At 44.6% G+C, this 19,056-nt stretch overlaps 1 protein-coding gene across 1 annotated transcript in view; it reads right to left on the bottom strand.

Moving 5' to 3' along the window:
• The window catches only part of LOC121856388 (plastin-3-like), a 65,069-nt gene extending 49,318 nt beyond the window's left edge, over positions 1-15,751 (bottom strand). Inside the window, exon 1 of the mRNA XM_042351936.1 lies at positions 15,371-15,751. Within this exon, the coding sequence (XP_042207870.1) occupies positions 15,371-15,520 (150 nt within the window). The 5' untranslated portion in view covers positions 15,521-15,751. The remainder of the gene's footprint in view (positions 1-15,370) is intronic.
• Between the last annotated feature and the right edge of the window lie 3,305 nt (positions 15,752-19,056).

Consider the following 19,056-nt stretch of genomic DNA (forward strand, 5'->3'; position numbering starts at 1 on the left):
AAACTCCTAAGTCACATTTCCTCACCTTTCTTCCTTACATTGTCTCCTGTTTCAATTCCCCATTTTTTTATTCTTCCTCCCTGTGTGTGTGTGTGTGTGTGTGTGTGTGTGTGTGTGGTTTACGACACATGAACGACACTCATAACTCTTGGACAACAATCATGGGAGAGAAAAAACACCTTTCTCTCACCCCCTTCATTGAGGTATTGATGGCGTGTGAGTTTTGTGATGTGATAATTACTGGTTTATTGATTGATGACTGTACACACACACACACACACACACACACACACACACACACACACACACACACACCAGAAATACCCCTCCACCAACCCACAGAAACCTCTCCATCAATCAAAACCCCGGAAAAAACGACACAGACCGCAGCATCAGTCAACCACGACGCTATGCTAACACGAGAAGGGAAACAATGTGATGAATCTCTTGTAATAAATTCTGGCATTCTTCAGGGGAGCGTTTGAGATGATAATGTTGGAATGTAGGGAGACTTGCTCGACCCCCTCCTGACGCCCCTTAGTTTCACCTACAGGAAACAACACAAGTGAACTTACTTTCACCTACAGCAGAGTACACAGGTGATCTTAGTTTCACCTACAGCAGAGTACACAGGTGATCTTAGTTTCACCTACAGCAGAGTACACAGGTGATCTTAATTTCACCTACAGCAGAGGACAATAATGCGGGCAAGAAGTTGAGGGTTACCAGACAGGTATTGAAGGCTTGCGTAAAGGAGGGAGGGGGGAGGGGGAGGAAGGGGGGGAGGAGGGGGGCAGAGAAGGGGAGGATCAGCTGTTTCACGGTCCACTCTGTTGCCATTTACGACTAACACAAGTTCATGGCTCACGACACTCGGGTTATGTGCTGTCATCCACTCCCCCTGAGACCCTCCCCTACTGTGACCTCATACTTGTCAACAAAAACTCCCCGATTTTGTGACGTCATACTTGTAAACAAACGCTCCAACACTACTGTGACGTCATACTTGTAAACAAACGCTCCAACACTACTGTGACGTCATACTTGTCAACACACTCTAGATGTAATGCATTGTGGGAAACCTTGTGAAACCACCACCACCACCACCACCACCACTACTACTACTACTACCACTACTACTACTACCACCACCACTACTACTACGGGCAATAACCGGGTCAAATCAACTATGATGGCGCAACTGCTGTACTGTACGTCCGCCCACTCCTACAGCAGAACCAGCACCATTATCACCACTATTACACCATCAATCACTCCCTTACCACATGACAACACAGAGTTTCCTACTCTTATGACACACACACACACACACACTCCCTGTCTCCCGTTACAGAGCCCCAAATTGAGAAAAAATCAAGATTCCCACACACACCTTCCATCCCCCTAATTACTACCCCCTTCTCACCCTTCCCTACGTAAATACCTATTTTCTCCTCCTCTCCCCTTCCTACCTACCCCCTTCCTCCTTACCTATCAACCTAGCATTCCTCTTTCCCACCCTTACCGTTTTCCCCCCTACCCTTCTCCCACCTCCTTACCTCTACCTCCCTTCCTTCCCAATTCCTGGTGTCATAACTCTTCCAGGTGCTATTCCCACACTCTCACTTCAGGATTTCAGTCATGACAATAATTCCCAGAGGTTGCAAGATCAATTGAAAGTGTCCCAAGCAACAACTATGCAATGTGTACGTCTGTGTGTTTTGTAGTCACTGTGAGCCAAGATTCATTATGTGGGTGACTATGCTGGATGACTACACTGGGGTGACTATGCTGGATGACTACACTGGGGTGACTACACTGGGGTGACTACACTGGGGTGACTATGATGACTACACTGGGATGACTACACTGGGGGTGACTACACTGGGGTCACTTAAACACATCGGAGAGTGCACAAAGTCAGTCAGTCAGTCTCTCTCTCTCTCTCTCTCTCTCTCTCCACGTCAGTTTCAACATTGCCGTGTCACCTGGAAACCGTCTTTGTGTTTTTTTTATTATTAGATTACCTGAAGATTAGACACCCTAATGCTCTACCTAGTGGGGTTAGGTTAGAGTGGATTAGAATAGGTTACGTTTGGTTAGATTAGATCAGGATAGGTTAGGTTAGATTAGATAGATTAAGTTAGGTTACGTTTGGTTTGGTTAGATTAAGTTTCGTTAGATTGGGTCAGGTTAGGTTAGATTAAGTCAGGTTAGGGTAGGTTTGGTTAGGTTAGGTTAGGGTGGTGAAATAAGTCTGGGGTGTGTAATCTTCAAGTGATCTTTCTCTTTTTATTCTCACCCAAAGGTTACAGGAGATATAAGTTTTGACCTGACCACCACCGTGACCTGATCACTAGCTTGACCTTAATGTGACCTGTTTTTCAAATGCCTTCCTGATGAAGAGATGATCAGAACTGGTTTGTAAGGTCACAGGTCAAATAGCTTAGGTTTAGCTGAAGTTAAGTTAGGTCTAATCAGATTATGTTAGGGTTTATTAAGGCTGGTGAGGTAAGGTTAGCTTAGGATAGGATAGGAAAAATAAACCAAAGATTAACCACAGTACACCTGATTACGACTGTAGCGCGCGCGCACGCGCACGCGCGCGCACACACACACACACACACACACACACACCATGATAAGGCAGCTTGGGTATCTGGGATACACACACACGGGGTATTATCAATAACCCACTCTGATACCCTCCTACCACAACAACTACTACCACAACCACCATAACTACTACCACCACTAACCACAACAACTACTACCACAACCACCATAACTACTACCACTACCACCATAACTACTACTACCACTAACCACCACAACTACTACCACAACCACCATAACTACTACCACTACCACCATAACTACTACTACCACTAACCACAACAACTACTACCACAACCACCACAACTACTACCACTACCACCACAACTACTACCACCAACTAGTTTACCCTCATGGTATGGCCAAGTATTGAGCATGGCCAAGTGTTTAGTAGTATGGCAAAGTGTTCATTACTATTGGCCAAGTGTTCAGTATGACGTGTGTCCAGCAGTATGGCCAGGTATGAGGTGTGTTGTAAGACGGAACAGTACATAATATATATTCAAGGTTATAACGTGTTGTGTGTGGGTGATTAAGTGAGACGTGAGGCTGTAGTGTCTGTTGGAACTAGAGCTTGGTTAGGTTAGGTTAGGTTAGGTTAGGTTAGGGTAGGTTAGGTTGGGATTGGGTTGGGCTACGTTAGGGGGTTTAGTCCTCAGGTGAAACGTCTTCAACTTCCTAACCTAACCTAACCACCATGCCCCCCCCCCAAGACAACAGCAGCTATCACTCAGACCCACCGGGACATTTAAGCTTATCTTACGTATCTAGGATCAACACACATTTACTTAAGCTGGATAAACTGGGTATTAGATTATTATTAGCACGCGAATCTTGATACTTATTTAATCCTAGTTTATCACCTGTAATCAGCCAGCTTATTTCAGCTTATTTAATACCTTACTGTTACCTGTGGGGTGGGGAGTTAGGGTTAGGGGTTAATTAGCAGGCAGTTGTTAAAGTTCTGGTTCTGTGGTGAACAGGTTATCGCTGTTAGTGGTAGGTGTTCCTCTTCCCTCCCTCCTCCTGCTCACACCCCCCCCTCCACCACACTCCCACCCCACCACAACCTCTCCACTCACAACCTCTCTCCACCACAACCCACACCATCTCCACCACCACCACCATCCCTCTCTAAGGCCATACAACAGAGCAACGTCCAGGTCAGATCATCACACACACACACACACACACACACACACACACACACACACACACACACACACACACACACACACTATCCCATACCCACCCCGCCCCCTTCTTCTTTCTTAAATATTAACTCTAACTCAAACCCAACTTCACCCAGCTCAACCCCATCTAGCTCAATCCCTCACTAATTCAACCCCAGAACAACCTCACCCCAGGCCCAACCTCACCCAGCCCAACCTCACCTTGGGCTCAATCTAACCAATACAACAATCCAAGTAAACTACGCTAGTAAAACTAATGCACCAATTAGCATCACAAACGCCCCAACCAACTCCTTGCTTGTAAACTTTTGTAAACTAGTTTGAGTTTTGTGTTAATCAAATATTCTGTGCCAGTTACCAAATCACAGAGGTAAAACACAGCTGACCTGAACATGCCAAATCCTATAAATCATTATGTAAACTCATCTCCTGTGCTACCTGTGTGATCTCACATCTACTTGTAAGTAAACCCACCAATTAGTCTCAGGTAAACTATCTGTAACCAAGTATCCACCTTTTTAGTATCTAGTGTAAAACCAACTCAATCCTTGCATGTAAACTCGGTGAATTAGTCTACTAAGGTTAAAGGCCACTGCTTGGTACTCCAATCAGTTGTAGATCAAATACGTGCCTCTGAACACGTCTCAACTTGTCACAACTCAATATTATGTAAACAAACCCTGAGCACGTGAGAGATCATCTCTCTTCCTTCTACTGTGTTTACCTTTCTTCCTCCATTCATCTCTTTAATTTTTCTTCCTCCTCCTTTAACACTTCTCTTCTCTTCAAGAACTACCCCAAGACCAGTGATGACATTGGAGGAGTTTGTGAAACATGAATCTGGATGATCCCTGGAATCCTTAAGAGTAAGGAAGGGGTCTCCTAGGGTGATTGTCCCAGTTCAGTCTATTAGTGTGTGTGTGTGTGTGTGTGTGTGTGTGTGTGTGTGTGTGTGTGTGTGTGTGTGTGTGTGTGTGCTCACTCAATTTGTTCAGTTGGTGAACAATCAGTCCCTCCGAACACTCTATGGGAGGAGGAGAGGAGGAGAGAGGAGGAGGAGAGGAGGAGGAGGAGGAGGAGGAGGAGGAGGAGGAGGAGGAAGATGCGGGTAATTGTGCTATGTAATCAGGACACGTGTATGAGGGACTGCAACACGATAACATCTGGGCAGCTTAAAAATTGTTAAACATATGGTGGAAAGTAGGGAAGTGGAGGAGGTGAGAGGGAATAGTGGTGGAGGGAAAAGAAGATAAGAGAGAGAGAGAGAGAGAGAGAGAGGAGAGAGAGAGATACTGGTGGGATAGTTCGATAGGACGCCGTTCGATGCAACCAGTGAGAGGCAGCTGATGGCGTCAACAAAGGGGTGAATATTGATAACGTCAGCTGGAGTAAGTCGCATCCTCACACACGCACGCACGCACACGCATTATTAAAAATATTTTTCTGTTTAAAACTTTTGACATTTAAACTGTCCGCCCCTTTCATCCTTCTTTGCTCTTCCTTCCTTTCTCTCCTATTACCTCTCATCCCCCCACCTCCTTTCCTTTCTTTCCCATTAACCCCAGTTCCTGAGCCTCCCTTCTTGTTATCCCGGATACCTAAGACAGGATACTCATCATTTTTATCAATGCTTACTATAAAACACTCGGTATTTTTCCCCATAAGAGATAACACAAATCCCCAGAACAGAGTAATGTTCATGTTGTCGTAATTCTCACGTACAGAATTTACCGATAAACATGTCAACACACATCCAAGGAAATGAACAAAAAATAAACAAATAAATAATAAAAAATAAAAAAGGCACTCTAACAAAAATAAACATACGTAATAAAAAGAGAGCAAGAAAAATAAAATATCGTTAAAAAAATGTCCAAAATGAATAAATTAGAAGATCAGAGACAAGAATGATAACGGGTGTGGAATATAATTTATAAGGATGGATAGTTTATACTGTATCATTACTATCTTATTATTATTGTACCACGATCACTACTAGTACACCATCACAAACAATACCACTACTACAAACCACATCACAACTACCACCACTACCACCTCCCACCAGCTCACCACCACCACTGTCTCCACCTCCCCTATGCCACCTCTTAAATTTAAATTGCCTTCAGTCCTCTTGAATTTCACAGGTGAACCTCCTGACTCCAAAAATAACCTGGTAACCTCCAGGAAGGAACAAAACCTCCTTATAAGTTTTCTCTTTCCTAAGAATTTTATCTCCAGTCAATTTATACTTTTCTCTCCAGCCACTTATACTTTTCTCTCTCCAAACACTTATACTTTTACACCTCCAATCACTTATACTTTAATACCTCCACATACTTATACTTTTATCAACTTATGTTAATCTTTGTAAATATTGAAGAACAAAAATTTTACCACATCCAATTTCAAAATATTAAAGTACAGCCAAATCCAGTTTCAGATTTAAATAAAGATCCGTATTTCGATTTAAATACAAAACCATATCCAGATTAAAGAGCAAGTACAGATTTCCAACCCCTGTTATTGTGGATCGTAAATAGTGGCCTTAATTAAGTAATAAAGTAATGACCGTTTTTTCTATAAGAACATAAAAATAGTCAATTATTATGAGGAGAGATGTTTGTTAGTGTGAGTTGATAAGTGATCTCAACATTAGCCCCCTCATTGTCATCTCCGTTTTATTTCAGTTTTATCACCACCTGATCTAAATCTGAATCCTAACAGTAGAGAGAGAGAGATGAGCATGCAGTATAAAGTGAGTAAAAACAGTTTATTTTATGTATTGGAGTGGCCATGACATTTTCACACACGTGCAAGTGCACGCACGCACACACACACACTGACGTGTCAAAAAGTTCGCTGACCGCTATAATGTAATCGCAGCTGAGATCTCACCTTCATCAAACCTGACCACCAGCACTTGACACACACACACACACACACACACATACACACACACACACACACACAAAATATAGTGGGACAAAAAAAATAATAAATAATAGTAATACACACATGTACACACACACACACACAATAGTATATATATAGTAGTAGTAATAATAATAATAATAATAATATTAATAGTACTATTATTATAATAATACACACACAATAATAGTAATAATAGTAATAATAGTAGTAGTAATAATAATAATAATAATAAAGCCTCAGTATTTCACCCAATAACTTGTACAATAAAAATTTACCCTCAAAACAACTGACTGGTTTCACATCAACCACCACCACCACCACACGTAAAGTAAACATGCATTATATTCGTTCCCTTGATGGTATATAAGTGGCTCCAGCTGATCCTCTCCACGCCCACGTCAGGTCAGCCACGCCCACACTCACGCCCACAATCACTTAACCTCTTACACCTCCATAAGGATTTTATATACACTGTGGAAACCCCTATAAGTCGCCTAGTGTTTCTTCATGGTGTGCATTGCCTCAACCTAGTGTAGATTTTTCATTTAAACTTCTTTATTTTTACACGTTTTTCATTCTGCTTACACTTTTTTCAGTTGCTTGATGTTTTTTACACCATATTCATAAAACTATTTTTTTACACTTGACTTTCATTCAAGTTCATTTTTTTACACACATTCTCGTTCGATTTTTTTTTTCATTTAGAGTTTTCAAACAACCTCAATACTTCTTTTTACACTTCCCCACTACACTACAGTCCTTAGTAAACCTTGTAAAACATACTTAACAATGACACAATACCTTTTTATCACGCAAAAACAGAAAACAAATCACCATTCATCAAGGACAGCCCCGCCACCCAGCCAGTGAATAACAAGAATAACAATCAGGACAAATTATCATCTGTGCCAGCCTCATTGTCATTGTAAGCACAGGAGGAGAGAACATTAGTGGGTGATGGGGTGGTGAGGGAGTGTTGGGGGGTGGTGAGGGAGTGTTGGGGGGGGAGGGTGAGGGGAGGTTGGGGAGGTGGTGTGGAAGAGATAGTGATAATGGTGCGGGAGGAGGGAGGAAGGGTGGAAGGAGGAGAAGGAAGAAGAGAGGAGGTGGAGGAAGTAGAGGGAAGCGTAGAGTGATTTAAGCAACAGCACGGGTGAGCTCAGGTCTGGACACACACTGCCTACCTCCCTCTTTCTGTGGCCTGCCTCTAATCCCCTCCCTCCCTCCCTCCCAAGATCATGTGACGCCACCCTCATATCACATTATGAAATGCCCAAATGAAGAGGTCGAGATGTGATAACAGCTGATAGTGTTTGTGTTTTTTTAATAATGCCATCTATGTCTGACACGAACCACACATGTCGATAGCTCAGCGGAATGGCCTCCCGCTAGATAATGACTGACCACCTCCTTAGCTAGTGATTGCCTCCTGCCAAAGATTTCAACCTCCCAGTGACTCGAGCCCTAGCTAGTGACTGAGCCTCCTGCTAGCACCTCCTCAGCAGTGACTGAGCCTCCCAGTGCGATCTCAACCTCCTCAAAGATTCTCCTGAGCCTCCCTTAGTTAGTGATTGGAGCCTCCCAAAGGATTGGCCTCCTGAGTTTCTCCCTGCCAGTGACTGAGCCTCCCCTAGCTAGTGACTGAGCCTCCTCAAAGCAACAGCCTCCCAGCTGCGTGACCAACCTCCCCAGCTATGATTGAGACTTTAGTGATCGAGCCTCCCAGCTGGCTCAACCTCCCTAGCCTCTCCCAGTGACTGAGCCTCTGGGTGATCAACCTCCCAGTTAGCACTGTTCTCCTGAGCCTCCCTCAGCTAGTGATCAACCTCCCAGCTAGTGATCACAGCCTCCCCTGCCAAGATGAGCCTCCCACAAGTGACTGAGCCTCAGTTAAAAACAACCTCCCTAGCAGATTGAGCCTCCCTAGTTAGTATTGAGCCCTCCTGAAGATTGAGCCTCCCCAGCCAACTCCTAGTTAGTGACTGGAGCCTCCTTAGCTAGGTGTGACTAACCTCCCTAGTTGGTGACTGAGACTCTTTGTTAGTGACTGTTCTGCGCTTTGGTGCATGACGTCACTCTGAATAGACACACCTGCACCTAACCACCACTTGATGAGGATTAGACTTCAACTACCAATCACGTCACAGCAATCTACCTAGCCACCAATCACGTGGCACCAATCTACCAACCCACCAATCACGTGACACCAACCTATTTAGCACGTGACATCAATCTACCAATCACGTGACACGATCTTACCAATCCCATAACAAATCACCAATCACATGACTTAAACAATTCTCACGATTAAAGTTTATTTATCGCCAAGTCACTTTAGTTTGTTTTATGGCTTAAATTACTAGAAATATGGAAGCCTAGTTCTCAGGTTGTTTCTTGATACAAACCACAAAGTCATTTCTAAAGAGACAACTACAGGTATAATTTGGTTGTATGTGAGGTATTGTGAAGTGTGAGGTATTGTATGTGAGGTATTGTGAAGTGTGAGGTATTGTGACAGGTGGGAAGGAAATGGTGATATGTACCTTAATCCCGTGTGTGTGTGTGTGTGTGTGTGTGTGTGTGTGTGTGTGTGTTTAAGCTGTATTTGCTAGTGTGGCTCTCTCTCAGCTAGGGTGTGGCCTCTCAGCCAGGGGTGTGGCTCTCCTCAGCTTAGGGTGTGGCTCTCTCTCTCAGCTAGATGTGGCCTCTCTCAGCTAGTGTGTGGCTCTCTCAGCTAGGGATGTGCTCTCTCAGCTAGGGTATGGCTCTCTCCCTCACACAGGTGTGGCTCTCTGCCAGTGGCCTCTTAGCTTGCAAACACCAGTGCACCAGCGTGGCCTCCAGCCAGGCATGCCCTCCAGCCAGGGGTGTGGCCTCTCAGTCAGGGTGTGGCCTCTCCACGGGTGTGGCCTCCTCAGCCAGGGTGTGGCCTCTCAGCTGTCAGGTGTGGCCTCTTAGCCAGGTGTGGCCTCTCTTAGCTTGGGTGTGGCTCTCTCTCTAGCTAGGGTGTGGCCTCTCAGCTTAGTGGGCACCTCTTAGCTTCTGCGTGGCCTCTCCCCTCAGCTAGGGTGTGGCCCCCTTGGGGGCCTGGGTGTGCCTCTTTGTACTAGGGTGTGTGGCCTCTCTCTCTAGCCAGGTGTGGCCCCTCTCAGCCAGGGCGGCCTCTCAGCCATGGCCTCTTCAGCTGTGTGGCCTCTCAACAGTGTGGCCTCAGCCAGTGTGGCTCTCTTTAGCTAGGGTGTGGCCTCTTTAGCCAGTGCCTCAGCTCAGGGGTGTGGCCCCCTCTCCCAGCCAGGGTGTGGCCCCCCACACAGGGCAGTCTCAGCCAGGCAGTGGCCCTCCAGCCTGTGTATTCTCTTAGCTGGGGTGTGGCCCCTCTTAGCCAGGGTGTGGCCCCTGTGCCTGGCGTGCCCCTCAGGTGTGCCTCAGCCAGTGCCCCCTCAGCTGGGGTGCAGCCCTCTTAGCCAGGGTGTGGCCTCTTAGCCTGCGTGGCTCTCTGCACAGTGCCTCTCAGCCAGGGTGGCCTCAGCCAGGGGTGGCCTCTTGCCAGGGGTGTGGCCTCAGCCAGGGGTGTGGCCCCTCTCAGCCAGGGGTGTGGCTCTCTCCTTAGCCAGGCATGGCCTCTCAGCCAGGGTGGCCTCTCAGCCAGTGGCCCTCCTCAGCCAGGGTGTGGCCTCTCTCCAGCCTGGGTGTGGCCTCTTAGCTAGGGTGGCGCCTCCCTGCTCAGTGTCTCCATTAGGGCATGGCCCTCTCCCCAGCCAGGGTGGCCCTCCAGCCAGGGTGGCCTCCCAGCCAGGGTGTGGCCCCCTCCAGCCTGGGTGTGGCCCCTCCAGCCAGGGTGTGGCCCTCCCCAGCCAGGGTGCTGGCCTCCCCACCAGGCAGTGGCCCTCCCCAGCCAGGGTGTGCACCTCTCCCAGCCAGGGTGTGGCCTCCTCTCAGCCAGGTGGCCTCCCCAGCCAGGGCATGGCCTCTCCCCTGCCCAGGGGTGTGGCCTCTCAGCTAGGGGTGCGGCCCTCTCCCCCACAGGGTGGCCTCTCAGCCAGGGCATGGCTCCCTCTCTCAGCTTTAGGGTGGGCTCCTCCCCAGCCAGGGTGTGGCCCTCTCCTTAGCCATGCTGGGGTGCAGCCTCTCTCTAGCTAGGTGCGGCCCCCCAGCTAGGTGGCCTCTCAAATAGGGTATGGCCTCCCCAGCCAGGGGCATTCCCCAGCCAGGGTGTGGCCCCTTAGCCAGGGTGGCCCTCCCTGTGCCAGGTGTGTCCCAGCCAGGGTGGCCCCAGCTTAGGCATGGCCCTCTCAGCCAGGGGTGGCCCCCCAGGCCTCCTCTCACAGCCAGGGGTGTGGCCCCCCAGCCTGGGGTGGCCTCTCAGCTGCAAGTGTGGCCTCTCCTCAGCCAGGGGTGTGGCCTCTCAGCCAGGCCCCAGCCAGGGGTGTGTGGCCTCTGCCAGTGTGGCTCTCTCTGCCAGGGGTGTGGCCTCTTTAGCCTGGGTGTGGCCTCTCCTCAGCCAGGGTGGCTCTCTCAGCCAGGGTGGCCTCTCTCTCAGCCAGGGTGTGGCTCCCTCTCCTCAGCTAGGGTGTGGCTCTCTCTCAGTCCAGGGTGTGGGCCCCTCCCTCAGCCAGTGTGGCCTTCCCCAGCCAGGGCATGGCCCCCTCAGCCAGGGTGTGGCCCTCTCAGCTAGGTGTGGCCCCTCTCTCAGCCAGGGCATGGCTCTCTGGCCAGGGTGTGGTGGCCTCTCTCAGCCAGGGGTGTGGCCTCTGGGCCAGGGTGCGGCCTCTCCCCTCAGCCAGGGTGCGGCCTCTCCTTAGCCAGGGCATGGCCCCTCTCCCCCAGCCAGTGGCCTCTCAGCCAGGGTGGCCTCTCAGCCAGGGTGGCCTCTTAGCCAGGGTGGCCTCTCTCAGCCAGGGGTGGCCTCTCAGCCAGGGCATGGCCTCTCTTAGCTAGGGTGTGGCTCTCTCTCAGCTAGGGTGTGGCTCTCTCTCAGCTAGGGTGTGGCTCTCTCTCAGCTAGGGTGTGGCTCTCGCTCTACCATCAACACACCGCGTCGGCTCCCGCGTATTATTCCAACTGTATTATGCTCCAATACAGGAATATCTCCCACCACTATACTGTATTATGCTGCAGTGTAACACTATGCTCCACCATATTATACTTCACCTCAGGCAATGCTCCACTACGCTCCACCATACTTCACCTCATACAATGCTCCACCATACTATACTTCACCTCATATAATGCTCCACCATACTGTATTATTATGCTCCGTCTACTAATAATACTCGCATCTTTATATCACTTTCATCCTCCCTCACGAGAGCTTTATGCCTAGTAGTGAGAGGGATCGGCCAGTCAGAGATACTTGTGTTTTACTGACAAGAGTTGTAGTGATGATTGGCGTGTTTAAAGGGTTAATATCCTGTCGACTTCCTCTCACCCCTCTCTTATACACGCTCATGTACATAAACATACTCTCATGTGCATAAATACACACGCACATGTGCATAAATACATACATGCATGGATATTAAGGCATGTATAAACCCTTTCTCTCTCTCATACATGAATACATTTAACATACATGCATAAATACATACACAAATGCATGCGTGCACACTCACACACGTACCTAAGGAGTAATAAACACGCACACAGACGCTCACAAGCATAAGTACTCACGCTTGGTAGTACCCCCCTCCCCTCCCCTCACCCCCTCTCGCTCAACACCCTCCTACCAAACTCTCCCTTCCTTCCTACCATACCGCCCCCTCTCTCTCAACACTGACCAACTTCTATCTGAAAAGTGTCTATCATCTCAAGTGTCGTCAACAGGACCAGATAAACACAGACTCTGGTGACATTTATTAAAGTCCTCCCAGAGATGAGTGACCTAACCCCCTGTAAGCCCAGACGATATCTTACGCCGTCATGATTTATGTAACGATCGTAAGACAAATTAATGGTCACCTGTAGATATATCACCCGTAGCTTATATCACCTGAAGATCCCCCCCCCCATCCCCATGTATAACTCAAAGGCCGATAAAAGAATTACTAATTAAACCTTATGGAGTTAATGAGTGACTGGACAAACATACACTCAACACAATCTCCTGTTTGACTTTGTTTAGTGACTTAACTAGTTTCTAAGGGCAAATGACTTTCCCTTGAGTCCGTCTGAGTAAGTACATACCTAAGTGTAGATAGACAGATAGATAGATAGAGATAGATTGGTTGATTGATGATTGATTGGTTGATTGATTGATTGGTTGGCTGATGGATGATTGATTGATTGATGGATATATAAGTAGTGAGGAAGGTGTGGATATATCAGCCAGGCGAGTGTTGTCCCGAGGTACATAAATAGATAGATAGATAGATAGATAGATAGATAGATAGATATATATAGATAGATAGATACACACACACATATAGAGATATAGATAAGATAGATACAAAAATAAACACCCTTGTCTATAAAACTGGCGTTGCTAAATCCGGACAATAAAAAGTGGATTTATCTGGATCCCATAATCACCATTTTAGTTTGTACAACACGACAGGGTAAAGTGTTCAAGCTTAGTGTTGGACAAGTGTGCTATTCTGACCCGGCCTTGATGTGACGCGTACAGCACAACAGTTTGGTCAGGTTAGGTGATTTCGACAGCTTAAGAATCCACAACAATGTAGGAAATCTGATACAAAATTTACAGCTTAACCAGAAGATTTCAACAGCTTAAGAATCGACAACAATGTAGAAAATATGATAAAAAAATTACTGCAATGTATTTATATATGAATGCCAATGTAACCACTACCAAATATTACAGACACTAGGACCACACAACACTACAAAATCGGGCACTAGACTGTAACAAAGGATACAGTTATCTGAACACTCTACATGGAGACAGGGACCACCACACTGTACCGGTATATAAATGACAAAAGATACAGCCAGTGAACTGTATCATGCATCCGAGTTTAAATCCCATGAGACAAGGCTTCAGATTTTATAAGAGAGAGGATGGCTAGGTCTGTACTCCGCTATACTCAGATGAACGAATGGAAATAATTAAGTTAATAAAATAATAACAAATAATATTACTAATAAAAATAATGACACTAATAATTATACAAATAACACTGATAATAAAATAATGACAATAACAACAATAATAATAATAATAATAATAATAATAATAATAATAATAATAATAATAATAATAATAATAATAATAATAATAATAATAATAGCCGAAAACAACAATTTATACACATTCTCCAAGTTACTATTGTCTGGTGCTTTGAAAAACTAATCTGGTTATGGTAGTTTTTCTATCTCTAATACTATTTTTTTGGTAACTTAATTCACCCCGTTCAGGTGTCATTTAAAATCCTCAGTAATGTTGTACCGTATATCTATTCACGGCACGAAGCTTTGAGCACCAACACCGAGTTTTAAGTGGGGCTCTTCGTTACACATCACTACCTTGGTCGAAGCTCCGAGATACGGTATAAATATAATTGAAAAGGTATAAATTGACACTGAAAACCACCCGACTTAGACTACAGGCAGTTATTTCACCCATTCAAAATTTAGATAGCAATATACATCAAGATTTATATAATTAAAATGTATATTGTCTCTTGTATTTAATTCCCAAGACCTATATATGAAATAAATCCTAACAGGTTACAATGAAATAGCTACACTGTACGCCACTCAATTTCCCCGTTTGTCAGCTCATGCCGTCAAAACCTGTACAAGCAATGATCAAAACACAACCCGGATGGAACACATACCATTCTTCACCAACACATCAACATTCAGGGCTTGGTGTCATTATAAAATCTATCCCCCCTGTGTTTTATAAAACGCTGAAGAAGAAAATAGCGAATAGAAAAGCTGAAATGTCGATAAAATATTTGTTGATTAAAGATTAGACAATTACATCATTACATCACATATATAATTATTAGTGTAAAAATTAATCTGTTTAATGGAATGTAAATCAGTACAGTGAACCTCAACACAGCCGGGAGGGAAGAAGGTATCCGTCTGGTAAGGAATAAATGGCTGAATCCGGCTCCTACTCTAGTACACTCAAAGAAGCCTGTCCCTGGATTTCACCAATACCACCCTACGAGACTGCCACACCTAACATAAACCCTCAAACAGAGACACGGCGACGCGGAGAGGCTAAACCATGACTTAAACTCTCCATACATCCCGTACAGGTAGAGTTTAACACCGATTACCAATGATGACAATGTGTCCTGAACGAAATTTTCAGATGTCAGGCTAGAGAGATGCGGCATTTTTTGTGAATACTCCTCCTGCCATTGTGGGATTATTTGAAGTGTTAGTTTGTGTGGGTCATATTCATTGTGACAGTGCATTTTCTGGCGAGCTGTGGTTTATTTCATCAGCGTCACGACCGGCTGTGTTATCTACGCTTATCACACCTGCTCGAATTCAAATGGTAAGTTCCAGCCTCGCCCATTGGTCCTTGCTCGAATTTACTTAGCGAGTTTAACAATAATGATATTACACGCAATAGTGTCCTCATACACACATATTTGAAACGCCGGAATATTCATAATTGGTATTGGCTAAAGTAAATTACTTACCGTATTAAATGTTTCACACAATTCTTCCAATTGGTCGTCGGAGAACGCGGTCGTACTATCCCTCGAAGCCATTTTGTCAGACTGTCTGTTCTGCATCCCACTACGTTCCAGCAATTCCCGATACATATTCTCACTCTTTCCGAACTTCATTTTGTATCAGAAATTACTTTAAGAAATACAAAATAAACTATGTAATTTGAAGATTTATTAAAAATAATTCTCAGTTACTGATTATAATAAAAACAGGAGATAATTTTTCTTTGAAAGACTGTAAAGTTGTCACTGTGCGCATGCGCGGTGCTGAATCAGTCAGTGGGAGGCGGGAGATGGGAACGTGACTGTGGCTGCGGGTGCTCGTGTGAGTGTGTTGGCTGCTCGGTAGTTGTACTGAAACTCAGCTAGACCTCCACCTGTCGCCCATATTATAAGCCCGCCCAGGAGAGCCAAGCCCATCTTCGTTCGCACCTGGTTCCGGTCCAAGTGACTTACGCACTTAAGCACACTTCTCGAGACAAAATGAGTCCTATCAAATCTTGGCCATATTTACTTGTTCAGCATTATCTAGTTCATCGATCTCTGTTATTTTTGACAACATAATAAAGTGAAGATGAAGTTTATTCTTAAAGTGAAAGTACAAAAAATCCATTCACCTCCTTCGAACGTGGTGAAAACATAGGCTATTTTTTGCATTATTTCCGAGCGTTTGTTCTTCGCGCGACTTAAAGATGATGTTATTTATATTTAGGAAGCGACATTTATCATTCATGTTATTACTAACTTGTGTACTTAGAAATAGTTTACTTAGATTATAATGAGGAAAGCTTGCGGTCACTATAATCACTTAAATAATTATTGTTTAGTTTATAATGAGGAAAACTTGCGGTCACTATAATCACTTAAATAATAATACTGATAATGTGTAGAATTTTTAATACAAAAATCAAGACTATTTTAAGTATTTAATAAATTCCTTTGTTCAGCTGTTATGCCATATATTGATGAAATTCATAAAGTTATTGTTTTTTATACCCCCATTTAGTATTATTAAAGAATTATTATCACCACCATCATCTACCATTATTAGTTTTGTTTCTAATTATCATCACTCGCCATATCAATACCTATACAGTACAACTGCGTCCCGGATTCATTTAGTTTAGTTTAACAAATTCATTGGCAAAGCTTGTAGTACAGTTTGCCTATTGTGAGTAATTCAGTGAGGTCTTGACACTGAGGGTGGTATCACTTCTCACTGCCACGCAGGACAGAGGTTTATACACAAAGAAATACATCATATTCATTAACAGCTATAAATGTATAGAGGTCAGATTCATTTGGGTAATGTCACTGTTCACTGCCATGCAGGACAGAGGTTCAGTTCTTGGGGTCGGCTGTGAGGGTGTTATTCAGTAACTACCAACCACGGCAGGTTTTCCTGGGTACGCTGGTTTCTTCCTGTACTAAACCTATTCTCTCCCGGCCGCACAATTCGAGGTTTTGTCAGTTGCCTAAACAACTACAGTCTTCAGTAGTATATGAGTGTCATCACCAAACAAAACATCAACTTATGGCTTAGAACACCTGGGTAGGTTAATTGGGACAAACAGGCAGTTAAGTAATACATCACACAACGCTATTCGTCAACACTCTCAAGGCAGTCCACGTAATAAAGACATTTAGCTCTACCGTCACACAGCGTCTGTTACTGCTGCAGCTAAAACCCTCACTATGTAACAAGAGGTACCTCTCTCAGAGGTAGCAAGCACTTTTACAGATGTCAGTACTGTCATAGATAGATGAAAGGGTAGACAGATAGAGGAGTAAACAACATCTTGACATGGGTAAATAAAGGTAAAAGTAACAGTAATTAGCTGTAATTTACCTGTAAACACGGGACGTCATGCAGAAGCTGACAGCGAAGACGCCATGCAGCTGACAGCGAAGACGTCAACTTCACCCCGTAGTCCTGACATGACCGACTGACCCAACCTGTCATTTTCACCTTTACCTCTCCCGGTCACCTTCACCTATCAATGCCAGCTCTTCCTGCCAATGCCATTTACTCATATCATCTTCACTTGTCACCGTCACTGTCACATAACACTGTCAATTCCTTCTGTCACTGTTAATTCAATTCCTCCCGTCACCGTAAGCACTGCCATACACACTATCGCGAACATAACACCGACTCCCCTGAAGTTGAGAGGAGTCTGAACCCGTATACCCAATGTCGATAGGTATGAACCCAATACCGAGCCCCTGAACCCCCGACTCAACAAACGGGGCCATATTTCTCAGTAATTAAACCAAATTTGTCTAATAATTTATGATAATTATATAAACTATGAGCATATTTATCCACGTGCAAGAAAATGTACACTAATTCAGCTGGACTTGGCAGACACGACTATTGTAATTCTCTGAGGAAATTAACGACAAATATCTGCTAAGTCCGGGCCACTTGTTTAATATATTTTATAATAATTCTAACTTATATAATTATAATTAATTGTGGCCATAATCAGGTTTTATATCATAATAATACAGCCTTATTATCTGTGCTCATAGGCGACTCTATCTTTATTCAGAGACATCGAAAGGTAATTATTTGAACTATTTTATCGTAAGACCTCAAGAAGTCAGTTCAGAAGTTTAAATCAGTGCTGTGTCGACTGAAATTAAAGGATTATTTAGCCAGTGTTACAGATACAAGTATAAGTCAGTAATGTTATCTGTCAGATACAACTTGGGTCATCTTACAAGTTCAAAGATCACTGAACGCTGACCTTTGAGACCACTAATATTTATTTCGTTTATTTACACACACACAGAATCATACGTGTTTTAAATCCCTGAAATGGTTCCATAAGTGAACAATTTAGACACATTCCTACGTCTCCATTTAAAAGGAAAAGCCTAGTGAGTAAATTTTTCTCAGTACGGAAGTGGTGTGGTGGTATTTGCGGCGGGTAAAAAATAGGCTGGTGTCCCCTGGAGAGCGGGAGGTGCGGGGTTAATTATTCTTCTCCTGGGTGGTGCCGAAGTCTTTTACCCTGCTCAGGTTATCGTGTTTTTTCTTAATTGTTGTTTTTTTTTCCAACCAATTGTTCATTTTGTCTGTAATTGCTTTAGTTACTTCGTTATATGCAATCTCACAGCTTACGTCCGGGGTAAAGTTCTACAGCACCCATGATAATATTGTTATTACTCACTTTGTACCTGCAGTAAGCTGGCTAAATAAACTGATTCAATCTCAAAGGAATGATTTATGTCAGGAGCCGTCACCATCACCCAGGGGACGGTCGAGGCTGTGGGAGGCAGTGAGCACCCATTTAGTACAGCTCACCTGCCCGACCTCCCCACCGTGGATAAATCTGACTCCTCAAATATAAACACGGAGAAAAATCCTGCATTTTAACTTCACCTAATGTTCAGTGAATGTATCTAGTTAATGTTGAGTCCGAGTGTAGTTTTATACCATTCGTTTTATATCATTGTTTATTTTTTTAATAGTTTGGTACAATTTTAAGAAACTGAGAATCTGGACTATAACCGACCTCCCCAGAGTAGGTACATGTAACCCCCAGCCAAATATTAACATTACCTTCTCGGAATGAACACTTGACGCTTTTTAGAACTCTGGCTTAGCGTAGTGTGATGTATCATGTAAGTGACTATCACAGCAC

The sequence above is a fragment of the Homarus americanus genome, unplaced genomic scaffold (genome assembly GCF_018991925.1).
Source record: "Homarus americanus isolate GMGI-L3 unplaced genomic scaffold, GMGI_Hamer_2.0 scaffold48220, whole genome shotgun sequence".
Lineage (NCBI taxonomy): Eukaryota > Metazoa > Arthropoda > Malacostraca > Decapoda > Nephropidae > Homarus > Homarus americanus.